General features: G+C 44.0%; 1 protein-coding gene across 8 annotated transcripts in view; it reads left to right on the top strand.

Annotated features, from left to right (window-relative positions):
* Positions 1-19,982, top strand: part of LOC311137212 (protein-methionine sulfoxide oxidase mical3a-like) — a 92,528-nt gene extending 72,546 nt beyond the window's left edge. For 6 of the 8 annotated variants that reach the window (XM_084171577.1, XM_084171578.1, XM_084171576.1 and 3 more), the window contains 11 exons: positions 2,025-2,099; positions 2,244-2,443; positions 2,539-4,537; positions 4,773-4,867; positions 8,730-8,780; positions 9,869-9,976; positions 10,423-10,516; positions 12,260-12,310; positions 17,490-17,589; positions 18,989-19,062; positions 19,289-19,982. In XM_084171577.1, coding sequence (XP_084027703.1) covers positions 2,025-2,099; positions 2,244-2,443; positions 2,539-4,537; positions 4,773-4,867; positions 8,730-8,780; positions 9,869-9,976; positions 10,423-10,516; positions 12,260-12,310; positions 17,490-17,589; positions 18,989-19,062; positions 19,289-19,473 — 3,032 coding nt within the window. In that variant the 3' untranslated portion in view covers positions 19,474-19,982. The remainder of the gene's footprint in view (positions 1-2,024; positions 2,100-2,243; positions 2,444-2,538; positions 4,538-4,772; positions 4,868-8,729; positions 8,781-9,868; positions 9,977-10,422; positions 10,517-12,259; positions 12,311-17,489; positions 17,590-18,988; positions 19,063-19,288) is intronic. The other 2 variants (XM_084171575.1, XM_084171574.1) reach the window with 2 other exon arrangements.
* Positions 19,983-21,446: the final 1,464 nt, after the last annotated feature.

The following is a 21,446-nucleotide window of genomic DNA, read 5'->3' as shown; positions in this document are numbered from 1 at the left end:
CACACCCCGCGACAATCCCACTCCAACAACCAGTATACAGTATCAGTTCTCTATATCTGACAAGTAGTATGGCGCTGCGGCTTGGAGTATTGTTTCTTCATACTATGTGATGTATTCCCAGTGAATTTGGTGATGGTTATTTTCCCCTGTTCAGAGAAATTAGTCATTAAAGTTGTTAGGTTTATGCCCCATCATACATCCTGATATGACCAGGTTCTGACCACTAGATGGTGCTGTTCCTGCTATTAGATGGAAAAGGTGTGAATAATTCCCCCCCCCCCCCCCCCCCCCCCCCATTTTAAAGGGATAGTTCACCCAAATAAAAACATTACATAATGGTTTCCTTACGCTGTTAGCTGTCTATGGACAAGTTATAACAGCAATCCATGCTTTGGTTTTGTTTACCTGGCCACCGTTTCAAATGCTAACTTTTGTCAATGCAAGTCAATGGTCCCTATATTAGCACTTTCACGCTTCATGTCCAAATCATCCTAAAGTGTCCAAAAATTGATTGTGTAACACGATTAAGTTGCTTATATGATTTGGACATGAACCGTGAAAATGCTAATATAGGTACAATTGACTTGTACCAATTGGATTTGCACCATTTAATGCAAAAAAGTTAGCATTTGAAACAGTGGCCAGGTAAACAAAACAAAAGCATGGATTGCTGTCCATATACTGCTTCCAGGGTAAGGAAACAAATATGTCATTTAGCAATTTGGAACTATCCCTTTAATATTGAGGGGGGGAAATACACTACATGGCCAAAAGTAAATTTGTGGATTCGGCTATTTCAGCCACACCCGATGCTGACAGGTGTGTAAAATCGAGCACACAGCCATGCAATCTCCATAGACAAACATTGGCGGTAGAATGGCCCGTACTGAAGAGCACAGTGACTTTCAACGTGTCACCATTGTAGGATGCCACCTTTCCAACAAGTCAGTTTGTCAAATTTCTGCCCTGGTCTGGGGCTGTTTTTCATGGTTCGGGTTAGGCCCCTTAGTTCCAGTGAAGGGAAATCTTAACGCTACAGCATACAATTACATTCTAGACGATTCTGTGCTTCCAACTTTGTGGCAACAGTTTGGGGAAGGCCCTTTCCTGTTTCAGCATGACAATGCCCCCGTGCACAAAGCGAGGTCCATTCAGAAATGGTTTGTCGAGATCGGTGTGGAAGAACTTGACTGGCCTGCACAAAGCCCTGACCTCAACCCCATCGGCCACCTTTGGGATGAATTAGAACGCCTAATTGCCCAACATCAGTGCCAGACCTCACTAATGCTCTTATGGCTGAATGGAAGCAAGGCCCCGCAGCAATGTTCCAACATCTAGTGAAAAGCCTTCCCTGAAGAGTGGAGGCTGTTATAGCAGCAAAGAGGGGACCAACTCCATATGTATGCCCATGATTTTGGAATGAGATTTTGACAAGCAGGTGACCACAGGTGACCACATACTTTTGGCCATGTAGTGTATTTTCAACCTAATAGCAGGAACAGCACCATCTAGTGGTCAGAACCTGCTAATATTTGGATGTATAATGGGACACAAACCTAAGACCTTCAATGACAAATTTCTCGGAAAAATCCGCAGCTCCAAACTACTGGTCAGACATAGAGAACTGATACTGTATACTGGTCGTTGGGGTGGGATTGGCGTGAGGTGTCTGTGGGTGGCTTTTGACCTGTTTTTTGGGGGGATTCCTCATGTATTACTTATTGGTAGAAAAAGGTTTAGCCCAAATCAGCCAATTTGGGTGCAATCAATTAGCTTAATTTTTCAGAGATCAAATTATATTCAAACAAAATAATGTTGCAGGAATGCTTATCTTATCTGTTTCTAACTGCAGAAACCATTTCAGAACATATGTGATGGTGGATGTCATGGTTTGCTGAAATGACATGGAATGACCCATTAGACTGCTTTGAGCAGGTCTTAGACAGCTCTCTTTGGTTGAACCTAACTGAAAGCTCAGTTTTATACCCCTGTTTAACTGTTTCCACTCTCTCCTGTGCCGTCAGAGCCCTGTGAGGAAGATGACCCGGAAGCAGAAGTGGGGAGCCATGATTTTGAGCCAGGCACCGAGATGGACCAGGGTATGGAACCAACTTATTCAGCAAATCTCTACTATTTTGTTTTCTACTTATGTATCTAATATTTGATTGAGGCTTCACAGAAGGTGTATTAAGAACACTGTGCTAAATGAGCTATGGTGACTGATCTTGTCTATATAATTACAGAGGACATTCCCTCTGACGCGGAGGCTGAGGCTCGTCTGCACCAGTCAGAGATAAGTGAAGCGCTTCTTGAAGAAGACAAGAATTCGCAGAGTCAGGGGATCGCCTGTAGCATTGAACAAACTAGTGTCAGTCCGGTGAAGTTAGTTGGGGAAGTTGTGCTCTCGCCAGTCAAACCACCGACTCCACAGCCTGAATTGCAGGTACGAAATGTTTCCCTCTCATCTAGTTCTGTGGTCTTGGCATTCAATGAGTTTGTCAAAGGCTAAATGCACCTCTTCCTCTGCTTGTTTTCCAGATGTCTCACACGTCTCCTCCCTACCTGGTCAAATCCCCTGGCATGCGCTTTTTCCCAGAACCCTTTGCTCCGGAGGACGTCACAATACCGCAGAGGACAGTTCAGACCCCTAACGCCAAGAGCCCCCAATACGCTACCCCCGCCCCGTCCCCCATTCGCTCCCCTATCCGCTCCCAGCCTATCCCACTGCCCGAGACGGTCACCCCAAAATCCCCTGTCAACTCTCCACCCTGCTCCTGCCCCCCGACAGGGAACCCGCTGTCTCCCATCTGTGCCCAGCCGTTGCCCTGCCACGAGCCCTCCTCACCCCTCATCTCGGACTCCCCTGTCAGAACTCAGCCTGTCCCTGCTGTCACCTCCACGCCGCTGGCCAAACCAGCCTCCTCTGACAGGACTACCCCAGAGCCACAAAAATCTCTGGACCTCACAGACGAAACCCCGGTGAAGAAGACAGACATCATCGAGGAGTTCTGGCAGAAGAGTGCCGAGATCAGGAAGAGCCTGGGTCTCACCCCACTGGACCGTAGCAGCAGCAGCAAAGCCCCAGAGAAGAGTCATGTTACTGTGGGTAAGGTGCCCACTCCGGACTCCCCCTCGACCAAGTCCTACACCCCAGAGGATCTGTCGGAGGAGCTTAGGCCTTCCCCTTCCCCCTTCACCGGTCGCTCGGTCATTCGCAGGCTGAACATTACGGTGGAGGGCCAGGTCATCTCCCCCGTGGAGCCTAAGAGCAATGGCTCGGACCGGAGGGACCTCAGCAGCAGCTCCGGCCTGGGCCTCAACGGCAGCATGGCCACCAGCCAGGCAGCCAGCGACAGCTACCACACTTCCGACTCCACCATGCTCACCCCGCCCTCCAGCCCCCCGCCGCCCCCTCCCAAAGAGGAGCCAGCTACCCTCAGGCAGCAGCAGAAGCACCAGGTCTCCTGGAACAATGGGATCGAGGGCCCCACTACACCTGAGCCAGCCAAGAAGCCAGCTAAGGCTGCACCCACCAAGACCAAGAGCCCTGTGCCTGCACCAAGGACCCAACTCAGCCCTGTGTCTGTGCCCAAGCCTGCCCCCAGGACTACACCAGTCACTTCGCCGGTCACTGCTCCAGTCACTGCTCAATTGGTGGTCATGAGACGGGATAAGAGCAGCAAACCACGTCGGGAGGAGGTGAGGAAGTCGTTCGTGGAGTGCGTGGCGGAGATCCCGTTTGCGGACGATGTGGAGGACACGTACGACGAGCGGACGCCGGACACAAACATGGACAGGTTCTACACCCCGCCCAGCAGCAAGCCCAACAGGGAGAGAGAGAAACGTCCCCTGCACCTGGCCCTGGCCATGGAAAACGGAAAGCCGATTTTCCCTGTGAACCAGCAGGCCTCGAAAAGCCAGAAGGCCCAGCAGTTCTCCCCTGAGGCCAAGGAGATAGCCGAGGAGCGGATGAGAGCCAGAGAGAAGTCCATCAAGAGCCAAGCTTTGAAGGACGCCATGGCCAAGCAGCTCAACAAGATGAAAGAGACGGACACGGCCAAGGGCACCGCCGCTAAAGTGGTGTGGAACGCCTCATCAGAGACGTCCGGGAAAAGTACTAAGAAGTCATCCGGCTCTCCAAAGAAGTCTGCAGTGAAATCTCTGGAGTCAAAGAAGGCTGAGACTCTACCGGAGCGTTTCTTTAGCAGTCAGGGAAACAAGAGTCTGGACAGCTCAACCGTCTCCTCCGACGGCTCCGCCTCGGGGGGCAAGAGCAAGAAGCGCAGCTCTCTTTTCTCTCCACGCAAGAACAAGAAGGAGAAGAAAGCCAAGAACGAAAGCCAGCTCTCCGTCAAGCACGGCACAGACGAGACGCCGTCGCCGCCCAAACACAAGTCCCTGTGGAAGACTGTGTTCTCAGGGTACAAGAAAGACAAGAAGAAGAATAAGGATGACAAGTCGTGTCCCAGTACGCCATCCAGCTCCACCACCAACGACTCCGGGAAGAAGCGATTGTCACCTCTCGGCAGGTCGTCAGGTGAGACTGACAGAGAAACAAGGGATGTCATGGCGCCTGTAGTTTACCAGTTTACCATGGACCGTAGTTTACCATGGTTTACAATGGCCTGTAGTTTACCATGACTTGCTTAGAGCATTTAGTCTTGATGTCGGTCTTTGGTTATATGTTCCTGGCTAGTTATTTTAGTTAAGGTTACATCAAGTCCAGAGAGAAATAACAGATAGTTATGCTGTCTTTGTTTTTTCCATTCCAGATTTGAAGTCGCGCAGAAACCTGAGCTTCTCTGAGGACTCGGATCTGTCATGTGATGATGTGCTGGAGAGGTCTTCCCAGAAGTCTAGGACAGACGTGAGTCATGTTTGTCACTCAAAGTTTTATTTTCATCCCTCATCAGTTCACACTTGAAAACCTCACCCCAACTGTGGTCATTCTTTTGTGTTTTCATATGTTGTTTTAAATCCTTTATATTCCAAGCGGCATACGGACATCTTTGACCTAGTGTCAGACATTCAGAAGGAAACGATGAAGGAGGAAAAAGCGGAGATGGAGATAAAAAGGAAAAAAATAAGGGAAAGGGAAAAAGAAAGAGAAAAGGAACGAGAAAGAGGTCGGGACCTTGATCGATTCATAGAAAAAGAGGAAGAGGAGGTACTACACTAGGTGCTACAGTGGGATGAATGCTTTTGAATTTCAAACAAGCATAAAAATGGAAATGTTGAATGTAAATTACAATAACTTTTTGGGACTATATTATACTCAAGCACATAAATTCTTCTTTTTAACAGAGTTATTATCTGGTACCCAAAACAGTATTATACAAATAGTCAAGATAGGTCTGGAGCTTTTCCATTTACTACAAATTGAAGTGGCATTTTGTTCTGTCTGCAAGCAAAGTAACAACGTATTAGTATAGTATTAATAGTAGGAATTGATTGAAGTTCAATGTTAAATTAAAATCTCCCTACCATCATATCTAAGCCAATATGACACCAATGTCGATGAAAATGGTCAACAACTCTACCTGTGTGAAGCTAGCCACAATAAGGATTCGCCACAATAGTGGAATTTGCGGTTCGCCTTCAAAATAAAAGCCCCCCATTGAAAGTGATAAAAATGGATACAAATCGTGGAATCATCCCATATTTGGACTAGTTAATGATAAACAAGTTCGGAATGTTGTTATATAAATTCAACAAAAGACAATAATTAGTTAATTTGACAAAGTATAAATCAGTTGAAATTGCACTATGGAAGTATTAGACTTTAGAATTGCATTGGGGGCATACTGACAGGGATCCAAAACATTAAGGACACCTGCTCTTTCCATGACATAGACTGACCAGGTGAAAGCTATGATCCCTTATTGATGTCACTTGTTAAATCCACTTCAATCAGTGTAGATGAAGGGGAGGAGACAAGTTAAAGAAGGATTGTTAAGCCTTGAGACAACTGAGACATTGTTTGTGTATGTGTGCCATTCTGACGGTGAATGGGCATGAAAAATATTTAAGTGCCTTTGAACGGGGTATGGTAGTATGTGCCAGGCGCACCGGTTTGTGTCAAGAACTGCAACACTGCTGGGTTTTTCACACTCAACAGTTTCCTGTGTGTATCAAGAATGGTCCACCACCCAAAGGACATCCAGCCAACTTAACACAACTATGGGAAGCATTGGAGTCGACATGGGCCAGCATCCCTGTGGAATGCTTTTGACAACTTGTAGAGTCCATACCCTGACGATTTGAGGCTGTTCTGTTCTTTTATTTTTTATTTTACCTTTATTTAACTAGGCAAGTCAGTTAAGAACAAATTCTTATTTACAATGATGGCCTACACCGGCCAAACCCGGACGACGCTGGGCCAATTAATGTTTGTACACTCAGTGTATATGCACTGTACAACCTAACCTATGGATGTTGCACCCATGTAACGGAGTATCAGCTTACCCAGTGCCACTCACAGAACACAACTGTGTAAAGTTGACACAAATATTAGCATCTTAGCTCTAGGGGAAAAAAGAAAAAGTGCACCCAGGGGGGACCCCAGGACCGAGTTTGGGAAATCCTGATCTAGGAGGAGGGTTAAATTGAATTGGTTTTACATGTATTAGTGAACAGTGAAAATATGCAGTGTCTGGCAAAAATAAATCTTCTGCAAAACGAGCCCCACACATCTGACTTAATTTGCATTCATTATGCTGAAATAGTTGAAATTCAAAAGTGTTTAGTCCGCTGCTGCTCTGTATTTGTGGAGGTTTATACAGTAGAATAGATGGAGCTCAGGGCCAGAGGCAAGCATTCCTCATGCTAACCTTTTAAAGACTTTCCAAAGCAACTCTGAATAAATAAAGTGGGCGTTTCCTGTTGTTGTTATTGTCTTGCCCATGGTTATGATTACAACAGACGCTGAACATGTATCGGAGCATGGAAAACATGACTTCAGTCATATTTTGGAACCAGGCTCCTAGACTAAATATGTCTGATGGTACAGCATAAAACTTGTTTTTAGCTCAAACAATTTAACAAAATGGCTTTTCATGTTCGTTAACAGTTGATCTCTTCACTACAAGGGATCTGGCCCTGTGACGTTCATTGAGGAACATCAGGAATCATTTATCCAGAATAGTCTCGATTAGTTTTTGTGTTCAGTCGTTCGTTTAGTGTTTGTCGTTTTTTAGAGATGTGATGTTGAGTAGTTTAATGACAGTTCTGTGGAGTGAAATAGTACCTTTACTTCTCACTGAAATAGTAGGTGATGTACTGTATCTTATTGTCACTTATTTTTGTCTCAGACTGCTCTTCTAGTAGCTGTGCAGATGAATCTACACTGAACAAAAATATGAACGCAACATGTAAAGGGTTGGTCCCATGTTTCATTAGCTGAAATAAAAGATCCCCGAAATTTTCCAGACGCACAAAAGGCGTATTTCTCTCAAATGATGTGCACAAATTTGTTTACATCCCTGTTAATGAGCATTTCTCTTTTGCCAAGATAATCCATCCACCTGACAGGTTTGGCATATCAAGAAGCTGATTAAATAGCATGATCATTACACAGGTGCAATTTGTGCTGGGGACAATAAAAGGCCACTCTAATGTGCAGTTTTGTCACACAACACAATGCCACAGATGTCTCAAGTTTTGAGGGAGCGTGCAATTGTCATGCTGACTGCAGGATTGTCCATCAAAGCTGTTGCCAGAGAATTGAATGTTCATTGCTTTACTATAAGCCGCCTCAACGTTGTTTTAGAGAATTTGGCATTATGTCCAACTGGCCTCACAACCGCAGACCAGGTGTATGGTGTCGTTTGGGTGAGCGGTTTGCTGATGCCAACGTTGTGAACAGAGTGCCCCATGGTGGCAGTGGGGTTATGGTATGGGCAGGCATAACCTACGAAAAAAACGAACACAATTGCATTTTATCGATGGCAATTTGAATGCACAGAGATACCATGACGAGATCCTGAGGCCCATTGTCGTGCCATTCACCCGCCGCCATCACCTCATGTTTCAGCATGATAATGCACGGCCCCATGACGCAAGGATCTGTACACAATTCCTAGAAGCTGGCCTGCATACCCACCAGACATGTCACCCATTGAGCATGTTTGGGATGCTCTGGATCGACGTGTACGACAGTGTGTTCCAGTTCCCGCCAATATCCATCAACTTCGCACAGCCATTGAAAAGGAGTGGGACAACATTCCACTGGCCACAATCAACAGCCTGATCTATGCAAAGGAGATGCGTCGCGCTGCATGAGGCAAATGGTGGTTATACCAGATACTGACTGTTTAAAAAAAAAAAAAAATCTGTATTCACAGTCATGTGAAATCCATAGATTAGGGCCTAATGAATTTATTTCAATTGACTGATTTCCTTACATGAACTGTAATTCATTAAAATCTTTGAAATTGTTGCATGTTGTGTTTATATTTTAGTTCAGTATATTTTTGAGCAATCCCTTCTCATTCATTTAATCAACCGTTACTGTTTTATTCACGTTGTCTCTGGGTATCTATTTCAATACAAATGATTTCATTTCAGTGTTTGATGACTAATTCATGGTAGTAATGTTGATTCACCACTCATCACTGCACCCTCATCTTTGTGTTGATGGGGGGACCTTTAACATTGCCTGTTTGATTGTACCCATTTAATAATTCCATTTGTTTGTTTTGTTTTTTTCTGTTTGTTTTGTTTTCCCCAAGTCTGTTTATGTCCCTCACGCATTGGCGTTCAAGAGAGCGTACGCCACCAAGGTAGTGTGTACATGCATGTCCATTGGCCCACGTCATATTACCCCTGCGCATTAGCCAACCGTTGCACTACTACCCTAACCCTCTCCATCCTTTTTGCCACAGCGGCTACCCTGACCGCATAACTAACCATTACTCTTCAGATGCATGTCACAGCCAGGCCACAGCGCCCTCCCCTCTGCTGGAGGTCCAAACTACTGCACTCCTCATTTTTCTGGTCACAATGAATGACAACTATCCAATATGCCCACCCGTGCTGTTCCTCTGTCTGCTCCGGTCGGGTGTCAATCAGCTTATCTTTTGTCTGTACTGGTCTGATGTTAACCCACTATTCTCCAACGCTGCTATCAGATCCACTTGGATTCCAGCTACCTCTTCTTGTTACAGTCTGCTCATTTTCTAAACTCTCTCTTTTCCTATATCAAATGTTCCTATATTTAAATTATATTACATTTTTCATATTTGTTTTTTTTTTCACTCCAAATACAAACTTTTATTGCAGAAAAATAATAACTGAAAGAGGACAAGAACCTCTTTAAATGTACATAGACCAACTCATAAAATATGATGGAAACTTTTCCATACATTTCTGAGAATGTATAGGCTTATAGACTGGGGAAATATTACGAGTTAGAGAAATGATACAAGGAAATCTAAGGTATCTCATAGATTTGTAGTTATGTGTATTTGTGTCTGTTCAGTTTGGATTGTGTGTTGTGAACTTCAGGTTGTGTTAGAGCAGATTGTGGTAGCTGCCCTGTCTATAAGATCCCTGTAGTTAGTCTTACCCTTTGGGCCTTATGCCATTTCTAGAATTGGTGAGCTCTTCTCGTACTCAATGGTAGTCTTTGGTATAACTGATAGCCACCTCCCAGAAAGAAACACCAGTTTTCTATTTAATCCCACTGCTATCGTTCTCTCCAATAGGATTACATTAGACTATATCAGTCACCCCTGTAAGCGCTCGCTGGTCTCTTCACTGTAGAAAAGGTTCTGGGAATGTTCTTTGAACGTTCTGTGAACAGAGAGGTTCCACTGTCCTGTCTTGTGTAGGGCTTAAGGCCTCTGACATGGTTGTAATGTTGTTTCAGAAAACCTACACAGAGGAGGAGCTCAATGCCAAGCTGACACGGAGGGTACAGAAAGCTGCCCGGCGACAGGCCAAGCAGGAGGAGCTGAAGAGACTGCACAGAGCCCAGGTAAGCAGCCAATAGGACATTTTGTGATGGAAAAAGTCCACACTGCACAGGAGTGTTTAACCGGTGAACCAAGACCGCTGTGAATTATGAATGATTTTGGCAAGCCCCAATTTGATGTCTTTGAAGATCAAGACAATACTAATTAGCTATGCATCCTCTGTGTTGCCGCTTATGAATATTTGATGACAAAAAGTAAGCCTATTTACCGAAGAACAAAAACGGATCCAACTTTGAGACGTTAATTATTAAGAGGGTTTCAGACACGACCTTTAAACTCTTCTCATACAAAAATGTTTTAGTTTATGGAACTGTGTGGGTTCATTCAAATGTTTTGGATTTGTGGGCTATGAGAGACTCTCCAAGACCCTCTGCAAGTGTCTCTGTGTGTGTGTGTGTGTGTGTGTGTGTGTGTGCACGTGTTCTGAATTATTCGTTCCCTCACTCAGACCATCCAGAGGCAGCTGGAGCAGGTGGAGGAGAAACAGAGACAGCTGGAGGAGAGGGGCGTGGCCGTGGAGAAAGCCCTGCGAGGGGAAGCAGGTACATATCTTTCACTCTTACGTCTTCTTATTCTGATTGGGTTACATCCCCCAAGGGCCCGCCCGTGGGGTATGGTCATACTTTTTTAATGTTGGGATTGGGAAAAGAGTTTGGAGCTTTTCATTCAGTTTGTTGATGTACGTGGGTCCTAGTTGGGTGGAGATGATCCTCTTCAACAATTGTATATGTTAATCTCTATTTTGTTCTAATACATTTCTATATGTTATATGCTACTATACGCTGCTTGTATACTAAATACATTCTGGATATGCAAGTACAAATTCAGTTTGACTGCTTGCCCTCTAAATCAACTCAACCACTCTCAAACGCTGTTACTGAGGGTCTCTTGTCTGTAACAATGTTCCTCTAAACGTGCATTGACCTCCCTTTTATGTAGTAAAAGTGGTTTTGATAGCAGCAAACTAGACTTTTCACAAACCTATACTTTTCACAAACCCAGTCACCCAGGTTTAGCAAGGAATGAAAGTATATCTTACATTTGTAGAAATCCTACTCTTGGATATGGATATACAGTTTCTGGATACTGGTGGTATCTGTTACTCTGAAACAATGCATTCAAACTATGCAAGACAAGGGACTATCACAGACATCTGTACTTTCACTCAGTGAAGAAGTCATTATTGGTTACTGTAGAACATGACACAATGCTAACACAGCTTTAATATAGTTTCAAGGCATGGAAAGTATAGCATAAATAGAACATTTTGTAATTTACTCTTGGCATGAAAATAATCGGTCACTTTTTGAGTGATTTAGTCTCAATATAATGTATAATTACTTGTAATCTACAGGATTCTTGCTGAATACTACACAAACTGGTGAATGCTTGCTTATAATATAGCTATGGTGACTTTCTACACCCGAAAGAATAAGACCAATTGAATGACAACCTTGAGGTGTAGGAGTCGATCTTGATTGGTCATTTTGCTTATCTTACTAAAACTTTTTTCCATCAAATTTCTCTCAAATGGACTTTAACCTCTCTATCGTCTACTCTTTTAAAGGATTGTATAAAGGGACTTATTGTACTATACCAAAACAACACAAAAGAAGATCAGGTATTAGACTCACTGTAGTTAATATAAGACCCGTACTGTACTCTACATGTCATTTGTGGTGACACACTGCAACAGTCTTCCATCTCTGAACATTTTATCTTTGTACTCATTTTCTCTGTCGGTCATCGTCTGAGCTGCATGCGATTTGGAGAATGTCTGTTTCAACATAGATTTGTATGTGCTCACACTGGATGTGGTTGTCCACATAGCCTCATATGGAAGGGTTTATATTCGCCAAGATTGAGTTCATGCTACATTGTGTTTATCTATTGGTATGGTCAATAATCAAAAGTGGGGATACTTACAAGAAATCTTAACCCACCAACCCTTTGGGTTGTATCAGATGAGTAAGTGACGTACACTCTGACACTCCAGAGCTGGTGTTGCCTCCTACTCACACACAGTTCATAACTCATACACAGAGGCAGTACCCAGCCATACAGCAAATCTATGTAGCCATCCTATCATTACGGAAAATGCCATGTAGTACAAGCCAATATGTGTACTTGACTGCGTATGTATTGTGGTGAGTGTGTATATTGTGGTGTGTGTGGATGTGATGTGGATGCAATCACATGCATGACCCTGTTGTTGCAGATTCGTATTGCCCAGTGGTGGCTGTGTGTGTACAATAACTCGTATCTCTAATATATCCCTGTTGTAGACTATTGGGGAGAGTCTAATTACAGTGAAATCCTGGACTTGCATCTGGGCGGTATGTATTTCAAATCTGTCGCTTCCAACTAACTAACAGCTAACCCACCTATCTGTCTTTCCAAGCTATACTACTGGTCTGGAGCTTGTTTCCCCTTAGCTTCATTCCCTGCTGCTGCAGTAGCCTACTCACCCTCTGACCCCTTCACACCTAGCACACACACGGTCAGAAAGATCACACACTTTTCTTATCTTGGCATCTTAAGATAGTTTGATCATTTTCACAGACTCTTTGATCATTTTAACGTTAATGTCACTGCATTGATTACATAATGATTTTACAGCATTGGGATAGTGTACAAGTTTTTTATTTATTTTTTTATTATACGCATGCTAACATCCACCCACCCAACTGGAAAGTAGTACAGCCCTGCCTCTTACTGACCCTTAAACTCCTAACTAAACCCATGGTCTGGCCCCTGACTAGCCCTTAGCCCACCCCTACTACCTTAGAGCTATGTGCTGTGGTACTAAATCCACCCCTGTAGTCCCAGCTCTGGTGCCACTGCTCCTCTGCCTCTCCCATACCTGCCCCATTGCTTAACTCCCTGTACTGTACATGTCTGTGCTGAAAGGCACCCTATTCCCTATATAGTGCACTACTTTTGACCAGGGCCCTATATAGTGCATTACAGTTGACCAGGGCACATAGGGCGCTGGTCAAAAGTAGTGCACTATATAGGGAATAGGGTTTGGGCCCTGGTCATAAATAGTTCACCATACAGGGCCATAGGGCTCTGGTCAAAAGTAGTGCACTACATAGGGAATAGGGTGCCATTTCGGACGCAACCTGTGATGGTCCAACAGTGTCTCTGTCTTATTGACCCAGGGTGGATGTGGTGTGTGTCCGTCCGACTGTTAGACTGTTATTCTCTCTGTGATGATGCTGTCCAGCCATGTTGTCGTTGTCACCACCCATTAGACAGGAGATGGTGTGGAGTGTTGTAACACTGGGAAAAATCTATCTGGCCATTGTCCCCCAATAATATGATCACATTCATGAATTTCATGCCCCCTTTGACTATTGTTCTTCACTTCCTCACTTTGTGGTTTATCATGCCTCGGTACAATTCCATGCAACCATCATAAATGTTTAGTTTCTTGAGATAAGGCATCCATTGCACAGAAGGTAAGTATTTCTGGAATTGGAGAATGAGAGACACAATTGACACTTTTGGTTTGATCCTCCAAACTGAATGCAGTGGTCTCAAGCTTCGGGGCTGTGTGGAGGATAAGGTCTGCATTTTGCAGGTTGGGCCTGGTCTGGTACAGTGTTGGCCTGTGTGGTAAAGTGATGTGGACTGGCATCCATCTGACTGGCTCTGGCTGAATCATGCTCTGCGACACAGGCTGTTGTGGGAAGCAGCATGGCTGTGCTGTGTGTGTGTGTGTGTAGTAGCCCTGTAGGGGGTGCTAAAAGCTAGCGAACAAAACTGTCATGCTCTCGCTTTTGGCCAGCAGGGTTGTCTGCAGCGACATCTTGTATATCACTCCATTTATGACCATAATCACCTCCAATAGGCACGCTAGTTTCACAATCCACTGATTCTCAATGATTTGGAATTTCATATACATATTCTATTCCATAACTTTGATTTTATGATGAGGTACGAGGCAGAACCAATACGCTCTAAAATCTCACAGCAATGAGTGTATAAGTGATAGCCTATCTTGTTTGAGTCGAGAGTTATTATGATTCTACATGGCAGTTTTTCCAACACTTCTTCCTCCTATCCTCAGTGATAGTCCCTTGTGGTTTAATTTCCCAGCATTCCATTCTCTCCCAGCTCTGTCACACAGGTCTCAGACTTTTCAGTACATTGTGTGTGTTTCCTGTCTGTATCGGTGTGTGACAGTGTATGACACCATCCCTCCTATTCACATGTCCTATCAAAATCATTCCCATTGTGCGTTCCATACTCTTTGGGATAGAAGGCTCTTCCTTGTTGAGAAAATTAAATTACTTTGTCTATTTTCCACTTTACTAACTCTACTATATCCAGTAGATAGTATGAACTAATTTTCCGTGAGTCCTCTGTAGCTCAGCTGGTAGAGCACGGCGCTTGTAACACCAAGGTAGTGGGTTTGATCCCCGGGACCACCCATACACAAAAAAAAAAAAAAAAAAGTATGCACGCATGACTGTAAGTCGCTTTGGATAAAAGCGTCTGCTAAATGGCATATTATTATTATTATTAGAACATTCTCGCTGAGGTTCACATGCATTTGTACGAAATGCTAATTTGCACTTCAAAATAGCCACAATAGCGTCAAAAAATACAAGTTGTTATGTTTACCTGGAAGAGCTGAAATATTTTCAAGGATGGAATAATGAAATCATCTAAGCAGGAAAGAGTTATTTTCTATTTCTGTAAACCTTGAGTTTTTATTTGGATGAATCCAATTTGCAGAGCATTGTCAACACATTACACAACATTGATGTTGTAAAGGCTCCTATGGACAATACTGTCTTGCTTAGTTTGAGGGGTATTATTCTGATGAACAGATGAAAGAAGAAGATTATTTCCCCTCCCGTTCTCCAGCCCTTTATGTTTTCCCTCCCTCCCTCCCTCCCTCCCTCCCTCCGATCTCTCCCACCTCTTTCAAGGTGCTTTCAGTTCTCCCCCCGAGTGCTCTCACTCTTTTAGATTTTTCTCCTCACTGTTGTTTCTTCCTCACCTCCCTCCCTCCCTCGTTCACTTCCTCTCACGCTTTATGTCCTCTACACTTTTTCCTCTGTGTTTATCACCTCTCCCTCTTCCTCCTCACCCTCTCTCCTCCACTCTTCCACTCTTCGGCACTCTTTCCCTATGTTGTGGAAGTAGTTGACCCCTTTGTCGGGACCCCTCGCCGAAGACCTATCTTCTTCTGCCCATGCTGTTCCCCTGAAGGTAACGTAATCTATCGCCTCCCCTGCTGCTGGTTGCTGCAGGTTACCACGGCAACCGACTGCCGGGCTCCACAGAGCAGGGCTCCTCCCGCCTGGTCTCCTGAAACTCCTCCTCCTCTCCCTCTGTGTGCCCAGGCTCAGTAGATTTCCCCATGTCACCGTTCTGATTCTGCCATAGTCGTATCACACTACATTCAACACTACAGTACACACATTTATGTAGACATTTTGTGAACTTGCTGCAACGGTGTAGAAAAATAAGGACAGGACATGTCTATGCTACTGATGTACTTTCGGTTTGTTGAGCTGAGGATACTCAGAAACCTAGTTCACATTGCCACCAATAGTATTTTTAAAAGGTTTATTTACTGACAGTCTTGAATCAACCATGTAACAATGATGTTTCTATAGACCCGCTCCCAGATTAACTTGCCCTTGAGTTTAACAGTCTCAAGCAGAACATGTGAAACATATTTCAAAGCCCTCAACCCTAGTTAACGACTCAAGTAAACAACTATAGTGCACACCTTTTTCCATCATTCCAAGTAGCTGCAGCTAAAGCTCTGCTTCAGTGTGTGTTTAATCAACAGCATGTCCTCTGTTTGCTGTAAAACTAATGGACATCTGCACGACTGAGTGGTCTAGTCTCTCTATAGTGTGTGAAGGCTGCCAGACAGCCTCTGTCCCTCGACTGTAGTGTGTTACAACTAAAGACTGTGTGTGATAAGGTTGTGGTAAAGGTAACGAAATACCTACAACGTGTGACACGTCTCAGTTTTGCATATTCTACCAATATACAGATATGCAAGAATTTAGAACAAGAAAACATTTCTGGATCATCTCGTCTCTAACACCTGTCTGTGTGAAACTTCTTGAGAAAACTTCTGATCAATGTGGCAAACAAAACATGCCTGTGTGTGTTCTGTGCAATCTGGTTTTCAGGCTGGTGTGAGTGTGGTATATAGCTAACTGTGTGGCTCTTCTCTCCTGTGTTCTGGGATCTTGGGCTGAGGGTGGTGGACGAGGCGCAAAGAGAGAGGGAGAGAGAGAAAAGCAAGCACATTGTTGGATAAGTTAGCAAATCCACCTGTTTCCATCTTGTCCTGTCTGAGGAACCCTGCTTTGCCTCTCTCTGTCCTTGTCTGTTAATCAGCGAAAGCCGGCAGCAGCACACGAGAGCACAGCCATTCGATTTTTGTGTGTACTGTGTTTTTCCTTTTCGTTTTGCAAGAGACTCCACCACTCCAGCTAAGTACGTCATGCTGCATCAATGGTTTGCCCCCCAGTGTCTCATTGAAACCGCTTGGCTCCACCTGCGTGTGACAGATAGCATAGCATGGACTGGCCGCCTTTACAGTGGCACAAAGGTTCTCTGGCCCTTGGCTGCATTGGCCCTTGACTGCAGTAATGCATGCCAAATGAGGGCTTCCCCCTCAGGCAGACCAAATTGGAGAGTATGATGGCTTCACTATTGGTCCAAATGACAGATCACCGCCGCCACCATTTGACCCAGTAGTAGAAGGGAGTATGAAATAATTCATAAAATGGGTGTTATGAAACCACTCTGCATAAATAGGATCTGACAGAATCCTTTATTTCTGCTGGTGGTTCATTGTTGCATGTAGGATGTATAACTTCCATTGGGATAGAACACCAGAATAGTTGTATCTCTGTGTAAAATGTCCATAGGTTCAATGTGGTGGAATAGCCAGGTTTTCTGCCCGTACCTATGGCCCTCTCTGTAAGGGGGACACAAACACTGGTAGGAGACGACCACTGCTCTGAACATACCGTGGTCCTGTGTAGGACAGTTGGTAGAGCATGGCGCTTCCAACGCCAGGATAGTGTGTTTGATTCCCGGGACCACCTATATGATGATAATTTATGCAGGCATGACTGTAAGTCGCTTTGGGTAAAAGCATTTGCTAAATGGCATATATTATTATTATTATTATTATTATTATTATTATTATAGTACAGTAGCAGGGGTGTCTGTCTCAGAAGTTCAGATTGAGTGACAAACTCTAAACTTTGCAACACCCGTTTTTCTGTGCGCATTTTCCAAAGTTGAAATCTCCTCCACGCCATCTTCTGTGAGCCGTATAGCCAGAACATGCTGACCCCTGCTCAACAGTCCGTTCAATCATACCCACCTCATCATCCATTCCCATTACAAAGACATCTTGGCTTGGCTGTCAATGCATTGCCTGTGTCAGTGTCTGCATCAGACCCACCTAGAGCTTCCTCTGCCCTGCCGTTTCCCTCACTCCCCTTTCTGTGTTGCTTCCAGGGATGGGGAAAAAGGACGACCCCAAGCTCATGCAGGAGTGGTTCAAACTGGTCCAGGAAAAAAACGCCCTGGTGCGATACGAATCTGAGCTGATGATATTGTGAGTTAACCATTAATATCCTTTGTTATAGGCATACTGAATGTTAACTCTGCATCCATATTAGGTACTGTAACTAAAGGTAGAGAGACATCATTTAGACATACACTACCGTTCAAAAGTTTGGGGTCACTTAGAAATGTCCTTGTTTTGGAAAGAAAAACAATGTTTGATCAGAAATACAGTGTAGACATTGTTAATGTTGTAAATGGCTATTGTAGCTGGAAACGGCTGATCTTTAATGGGATATCTACATAGGTGTACAGAGGCCCATTATCAGCAACCATCAGTCTTGTGTTCCAATGGCATGTTGTGTTTGCTAATCCAAGTTGATCATTTTAAAAGACTAATTGATCATTAGAAAACCCTTTTGCAATTATGTTAGCACAGCTGAAAACTGTTGTGCTGATTAAAGAAGCAATAAAACTGGCCTTCTTGAGACTAGTTTAGTATCTGGAGCATCAGCAATTGTGGGTTTGATTACAGAATCAAAATGGCCAGAAACAAAGAACTTCCTTCTGAAACTCGTCAGTCTATTCTTGTTCTGAGAAATGAAGGCTATTCCATGCGAGAAATTGCCAAGAAACTGAAGATCTCGTACAACGTTGTGTACTACTCCCTTCACAGAACAGCGCAAACTGGCTCTAACCAGAATAGAAAGGGGAGTGGGAGGCCCCGGTGCACAACTGAGCAAGAGGACAAATACATTAGAGTGTCTAGTTTGAGAAACAGGCGCCTCACAGGTCCTCAACTGGCAGCTTCATTAAATAGTACACCAGTCTCAACGTCAACAGTGAAGAGGCGACTCCGGGACGCTACACAGCGTTGTACGAGATCTTCAGTTTCTTGGCAATTTCTCGCATGGAATAGCCTTCATTTCTCAGAACAAGAATAGACTGACGAGTTTCAGAAGAAAATTATTTGTTTCTGGCCATTTTCATTCTGTAATCGAACCCACAATTGCTGATGCTCCAGATACTCAACTAGTCTCAAGAAGGCCAGTATTATTGCTTCTTTAATCAACAGTTTTCAGCTTTGCTAACATAATTGTAAAAGTGTTTTCTAATGATCAATTAGCCTTTTAAAATGATAAACTTGGATTAGCAAACACAACATGCCATTGGAACACAGGACTGATGGTTGCTGATAATGGGCCTCTGTACGCCGTTTCCAGCTACAATAGCCATTTACAACATTAACAATGTCTACACTGTATTTCTGATCAATTTGATGTTATTTGAATGGACAAAAAAATTCATTTTCTTTCAAAAACAAGGACATTTCTAAGTGACCCCAAACTTTTGAACGGTAGTGTAGATTTATGACATAATTTAGACTTTAGACAAAGTTCAGGGCCACAGGTGTAATAGTTGGGCCGTAAGTCTGGCTTTCTGTCCCCCAGTGCACGAGAACTGGAGCTGGAGGATCGCCAGAGTCGACTGCAGCAGGACCTGAGGGAGCGCATGGCAATTGAAGGTGAGGACCGCCATTTTTCAATTCAATAAATCTTTATTGTCCCCCAAAGGGCAATTTGTGTGCAGCATAAAAAACATGAAAAAGCGGGACCATGGGAAACAACATCCATGGTTTCATCAAATTCTAACTACCTCAGAGTGAGACTCTTTTCACTTTCCTCTCCACTTATGAGCTCTCCACTTATCTGTCCCTCTTTCTCTCTTTTACACCCTCCTCTCCTCCTAAGACCACCTGAAGACTGAGGTGGAGCTGGCGCGGGAGAAGCACATCCTGAATGAGATGCTGGAGGTGGTAGAGCAGAGAGACTCCCTGGTAGCCCTCCTGGAGGAGCAGAGGCTCAGGGAGAAGGAGGAGGACAAGGACCTGGAGTCAGTCATGCTCTCCAAGGGCTTCAACCTCAACTGGGCCTGAGGAGGAGAGAAACTAGACGCACCATCCACCCCCACTCAGATAATACACTACCCCTCCCCTGTGTCAGGGCTCAGTGAAGGCCCAACCCATGGTCCCATGCTTGGTCCCAGATTCCTCAGCAGAGAATGTATACAGAATGGAGTTGTCCTATCACGGCCCTTCTGTTGGTGAATGTGTGCAGAGTTGGCTCCTCTGTTGGAGCAGTCTAAAATGTTTACATATCTACCCTGCCATCAGGCAGGCATCATTACCTACAGTGATCTCACCTCACGGTGGGAGGAGCAACTACAGCCTGGACTTTCTCAGAAGTTCTTTTGACGTTGTTCTCCAGAACGGGGAACTTACCTTCTCTTGGGAGAATGTTTTAATTTTTTTTTTCTTTTAATATCGATCACGCAAAGGGAAGAAAGAGGTTAGGTCCTGCTGATATAAAGGAATTCAATGTATGATACCTGTTTCTGTGTATTGAATGTGCATAACACAACACATTAAAGAAGCGGTGGTTTACCTATCGACTGTTACAGGGTTTCTGTAGAAAGGGGAGGAGTGGACCGAAGCCTCTGGTCTCACTCTCATCCTATCAGTCTCAACCTAACCTCATGACATCCTCTGCCATTCTGAATGCTGACTGAGGGAGGGACATCCTCTGCATTAGCTGGCTTTCTCTCCAATTACACACTGGCTTCCATGTTCTGAGGAGCCAATGAGGATGACACTCTAAAAGGCCCTTTATTTTTTTGCACAGAGATTCACACTAAGAGTCAACACTAAGAATCAATGGAATCTGGACACATAGTCGTTTTCAATTGTGTATTTATTAGCATTGTTTTTACAAAGAACCTGAATTAACTGTTTTTGGTATTTTCTGTGTTCATGGAAGAGAGTGCCTGAACTGGAGGCTCGACAGAATGCACTTGTGCTCTCTTTATGACATTGACAGCAAGGAAACTAACTGAAAACTTCATCACCCAGAAGCCAGTGCGTGTCAGGACTGTATGCTGCTGCAGGCTCATAGAGAAGCATATCCTGTGTTACAATGTGCACGTTTTGTCATTGCAGCCGACTTTAAAGGCGAGTTGGGACTGACTGATCTACAAATCACCTTGCATCATAAATAACTACTCAATATTATTTGTAGCTCAGTCAGTCAGTCACTATTTGCCCATGATACATCACAGTTTTGATGCTCTCGAACACTACCATTGTCTTTGACTCTGAAGGTTGTGCTGGTGTGAATAGTTGCATAGATTAATTGACACGTACACTTCCGCAAGCAACCCACTTGACACATCTCTTAGGCTCTTAGTTCTGAGTGATCATGTGGCCTCTCCATCCGATGCCTTTCACTGTATATCACATATAAAAATGTAAGTTTATATAATCAGTTGCCCTTATTCAATACTAATTGGCATATACCGTGAAATATCCTCAGTGTAGGTTAAAAAGAGAAAGACATAACAGTCCAGTTAATTTGATCTCAGAAGGGGGACTTACACAGTATATCAGTGCATTGTGTTATCATCATAATACCATAAGTGAACTGACACATCACTAACTGGTGTCACAATACAGTTGTGTCAGTGAATATGTTGCAATATCAAAGGGATAAACTACAGAACTCAAGCACAGCCTCTGGCTTTGCTGTCCCTGGGGCTGAGGTATATGACCTGCTTTGGAGCAAGATGCCCTTTTCATTTGTTTTAATATTTTACAGTTTTATTTTTTGAGTTTTAAACTTTTATGTATCCCACCGGGGTACATTTCTAACTTTGTTGTTAAAATCCTTTTTATACAACTACAGGTCGCCAAACAGCAGTCATGAGTAGTAGTGGAAACACGAAGTTGCTCTAGTAAACCGCTTCTATTCAGTCACAGGAGCATGTACATTTGTTTGTCATACGAACCTACTGGCCTTTCTGCCAAACTGTAAACCTTTGGTTGGTCACCGTTTTTTTGCTGTAAAGAGTTACACA

The sequence above is a fragment of the Coregonus lavaretus genome, assembly GCF_964263955.1.
Source record: "Coregonus lavaretus genome assembly, chromosome: 11".
Classification (NCBI taxonomy): Eukaryota; Metazoa; Chordata; class Actinopteri; order Salmoniformes; family Salmonidae; genus Coregonus; species Coregonus lavaretus.
This window is presented reverse-complemented; position numbering and strand designations above follow the sequence as displayed.